This window comes from Phoenix dactylifera, chromosome 7, assembly GCF_009389715.1.
Source record: "Phoenix dactylifera cultivar Barhee BC4 chromosome 7, palm_55x_up_171113_PBpolish2nd_filt_p, whole genome shotgun sequence".
NCBI lineage: Eukaryota > Viridiplantae > Streptophyta > Magnoliopsida > Arecales > Arecaceae > Phoenix > Phoenix dactylifera.
The window spans coordinates 13,996,488-14,000,915 of record NC_052398.1 but is presented as its reverse complement, the minus strand read 5'-3'; the positions used below and the strand labels follow the sequence as shown (position 1 = coordinate 14,000,915).

Sequence of the window (4,428 nt, the reverse complement as noted above, 5' to 3'; positions counted from 1 at the left end):
GGGGACCAGAGGAAGATCCCGACGACGAGCGCGAGTGGCAAGGATGGCCAGAAAAGGAAGAAAGATGATCATAATCAATGAAAGCAGGGGAACCAGAACATATTCCTCTTGTCAACCAAAATCTGGCAATGAGCCGACCGAAAACAATAATCTAATGATCATGGAAGACGTGGGTGAGGATTGTCTGAAGGGAGGAACATTACCTCGGTTCAGATGGCGTTTAGGACGCAACGGTGGAAAAGGCATCGGACGAATATTTGGCAATTTCCGGCGAACCACGACCCAAAACTGAGATATTCGGTGTGGATCGAAAGGGAGAGATCCACCTCTTTAAATAGCCGGCAGAGGCTAGCTTTCCTAGCTCTTCTGGAGACGGGCTCCTAGCTCCTCTAAGTCGAACAGGCCAGCTCTGCACTATTTTTTTTTCTCTGAGCCAACTCTTATATATCTGGGCCAGTCAAATGGACTAGGTCCAGTTTCGAGTTGGTTGTTACAATCATATGAGTTGATACCTTCTCACACATGATCACAAATATCCAAACTCCGCTCACGTAAATCACAGGCATCTAGCACTGGCTGGAAAACTCAGAAAGCCATAAATTACAAGCCCATCAATGCATCACAAATAGGCCATGCCATGCCATGCACTAATGAAACAGAAGAAAAACATCTCAAGCCTCCCAGAGTACGTAGAAACATGAAATAATACTACAGCGCCAACATTGTCATATCTCCTACAGAACTGGAATTAGTTCTACTAGCAACTTTCCACTGATGTAGCGAATAACAAACAATGTTTTGCCTTCTTTCAGCACTGTGCCGGTGCAGGGACGTTGCATTTTTCCGGGAGCTGCATGCCATGGCAAGCTTGGGGTCGATGCCAAGGTACGTTAGCATGCTGGAGTTCTCATAGGCGCAGAGGCAGGGCAGGTCGGCATGGGAGAGCGCCAGGCAGCATGCGTCGGCCGGCTTCTCGGCGAGTTTCACCGTGCTGGTGCAGGGCTTGCAGGCCATCGGCTCGTCCCTGTCATATTACAAATCGCCGGGACGCCAGACACCAAGCCCATCTCCAGGGCACCACACGGCCGGCTACAGCCAGTGCCCAAGGCCACACTCCTAACTTTTTCCACCATTTTGGTTGGACTTGCTTGGTCGCCATGGTTGTATCCTGGGGCCTCGATGGTTGGTTGCTGGATTGTGGAGTGGAAGAACCTTGGTGATGACATATATAATACTTGTGGTGAGGTTTGGAGGCCCGTGAGTGGCCTTTGGCTGCATTTGGAACGCATACAGGGCTTTTATTCGGGTTGGTGATGGGCTTTGGAGGCCCAGGATTGGTGGTGGGTTGAATAGCGAGCCAGCTCTCAGTGCTCAGCTGGCACTTCGCCCATCGTAAAATAATATTAATATTAATACTAATATTAATATTAATAAAAGACAACTATATCAGTAGAAATATATAGAAAAAGAGAGAGAGCAAACAAGATTATGTTATTTGATAGTTGTCCGTTTTTTGACGACGGCCATGGAGCAGCATATAACAACGATGGAACAATAATGGAGTGTGTTGTATTTTTCACTTTTTTTCTTAAAATAAAATAATTAGAGTCTCTCATGCATCTAGCTAATAAACCATGTCTCACGCCCCAAAAAAAAAACCGTCTAAGAGTGCATTACTTTATTATTTCTTAATAATTAAAAAAAACTTATAACCATAGAATTCAAATAAAGAGTAAATATGAACCAAACCGAATCACGCCCCATCGACTCGCAGTACAAACGGCCTCCTCAAGCGAAACTATACCCAGAACCCTTGCCCTGTTTGTAGTTTCATGTCATTCTTATTCTTTTTTATCATCTACATCAATCCTTATAACTGTTCTTCTCTGCATATCCCTCTGTTTAAGCTTTATCTGAATCTCTCTTCCATCCCAACAAAACTCACCAAACTCTAAACACACTCTTTCTCCCCTTCAGGAGATTTGGCTTCCTCTGTACTTGCTTCTGGTTCTGCTATTGGTTCTACCTTTGGCTTCATTTCCTCTGTAGTCTCCACTGCAGCAGCAACAGCTTCTGGGGAAGCAACTTCTTCGAGCTTCTCCTCTTCTGCTGGCTTCTCCTCAGGTTCCACCACTTCTGCTTTGGCTGGTGCTGCCTCCTCTTCTACTTTGGGTTCTTCTGCGGCTGCGGCCGGGACCTCGGCTTCGACCACTTCTTTGGCAGCAGGTGAAGGAGCCTCGATTTCCACAGTGGCAGCTGAAGCTGTTTCCACCTGCGTTACAATTTTTTTCTCAAAAATGGGACCCGTAACTGGTGTGTTTTATGCATGCATGGAAGGTGTCCAGTTGAGATACGTGGAGAGTTGGCTGATGGGACTGGTGATCAATGCTCTTTGATAGGTCACCGAAGATTCTTGTTAAGTTTCCCTTGCCAATCTAAACATTTTTTCAGATAAATTGGATGTGGGCTTGATCTCACAACAACAAACAACAAAAATCGTGATGTACCATGATTGGAGGATTAATTTTTATAACTACGATTTGTACAGGACTTGTAAATTAATAATCGGCAGGAAGAACAAAGCTTAATATATAAGAAAGAAAGTAGTCTATATAAACCTGAATTAAAATGATAAGAAGAAGTGTCTTAACTAATGATAATTTAGACCACCTTGTGTAATAATTCTTACATCTCATGCACCAATCTTTTGGCATAAATCTAGAGTGCTGGGGAAAATAAGTCTTAGTAAGACTGATAGTAAACTAAAAATTATCCTAATCAACATGGTAACAATAACACGCGACAACAAATTTGATACTAGTGTGGATGAGAATCTGAAACTAAAACTGGTCGACAAAGATGCAAGACATGGAATGCTACCATGCTCAAGAACAATCAAATGAAACTAATCAATCCAGGGATGATTGATCAACCCTAAACTATCTTCTGGAGGAAGAGATGATAACAACTTGCTGACTAGCCAGTGAAAATGTGTGGTGACAAAACCAACATAATTAAATGGCTCACCTCAACACTAGCCATGGCAAGAGAATCTAAGACACTGAACTGTTGGAAACTCGAAACTGAGAAATTAAGAAGCGAGCAAGCACTGGATGACTGAGATTGGTGCATGCGTGAGGTGAGCTAGTACTTATATCAGTGCCTAAAGCCTATAGCTATTGGTTGGACTATTGTTATGAGAAGAAAATATTCTCCCGTCACCCACCTATATATGTATCATTATTATTCCAAATATATAATCACATCACAAAGTTTACACCACCTTTTTGCTTAGTTTACACTGCATGCTTCCTCCCAGGTCTCTAACTACTAGCCACGTGGCGAACATATATTGGACATAATTCCAGCATGGGTCCTCTCTGGTCCCACTTATTAGAAATTAAGCAGCCAACGCATGGGCCCCACCTGCTGGTAGCGCCGAATATGTGGCCCGCCTAGGACAAAGTTGACGATGATGTCACGTCGCTGGGACCTAATTCCCTTCGGGACAACGTAATTTCCGAACTGACCGCATATAAATTTCTATGCGCCCACAACTCCGTCGCATTCCCTTCGCGTCATGAGTGGCCGTCACCTTTCGCAGGTGGCGACATGCTTGACGAACGGACGTTATGTGGTTGTCAGAAGATGTAACTTGTAAGCTTGCTACAGGTATTTTACGAAATTGTATTTTTTAATTTTATTAAATATATTTGTACACGTATTGAAGAATTTAAAAAAATAAAAAAAAACAAACAACAACGCAGAGGTCTGTTTGGAAATTTGTGACTGTGGCATGGAGACAGCTTGGGTGGGTGGGCCCCGAGTTCGGCATCGCCCTGACGTGTGTCCACCTGTCATCCACGTGTCCCGTAGAATCCTGAGGGCCGGACGGCTCTTTGCAGCCACTTGCCGATGTCAGATATTGTCAACTAGTGTTTTCTAAAGGAAACAAAATAATAGGAGAGCATTGAATCCAAGTTGGATTGCATTTGTCAGTACACATAGTTCTAGGGTTTGATTTATGTCTATTGTTCATGCCATGCATTATATTTGCGAGTCCTTCTTGGCAAAAGTGTTAAATAAAGACATGCCTAACTCTGCAGTATATCATCATTTACATGATTATATGCAAGAAAAAAGAATTATAATCATTTGCATGGTACAAGATTAGTATAATAATTAAGTCAGATGAATTAATTAATATAAGCATAAGTACACCTGTGGAGATCGAAAATTAAACTATTCAAAAAATTAGTATGGCAACTTTTAATAATGATAACTTAAACAAGTTTAAACCAATAACTCAGTGATGAACAGGCTTTGTGGATTATGATTGATCTCAAGTCCAACATTATGTAGGTATCCAATGTATCCATGAAGTACCATCCTGTAGCTAACACTCTACATTAGCCATGGTCCATGAAG

General features: G+C 42.6%; 1 protein-coding gene across 1 annotated transcript; it reads right to left on the bottom strand.

The window, feature by feature from the left end:
* Nucleotides 1-1,649: 1,649 nt before the first annotated feature.
* Nucleotides 1,650-3,164, bottom strand: LOC103715206 (induced stolen tip protein TUB8-like). Its single transcript, XM_008802763.4, has 2 exons — nucleotides 3,028-3,164; nucleotides 1,650-2,272 (listed from the first exon to the last, which is right to left on the bottom strand). Exons 1-2 carry the CDS (start codon nucleotides 3,130-3,132, stop codon nucleotides 1,952-1,954), a joined length of 426 nt encoding a protein of 141 aa, XP_008800985.2. The 5' UTR covers nucleotides 3,133-3,164; the 3' UTR covers nucleotides 1,650-1,951.
* Between the last annotated feature and the right edge of the window lie 1,264 nt (nucleotides 3,165-4,428).

Bases quoted from the DNA above. Each gene is read 5' to 3' on its own strand.
- LOC103715206 (XM_008802763.4), bottom strand. From the start codon at position 3,132: ATGCACCAATCTCAGTCATCCAGTGCTTGCTCGCTTCTTAATTTCTCA. The intron at 2,273-3,027 runs GTGAGCCATTTA...ATTGTAACGCAG, and splicing joins TTGCCATGGCTAGTGTTGAG to GTGGAAACAGCTTCAGCTGC.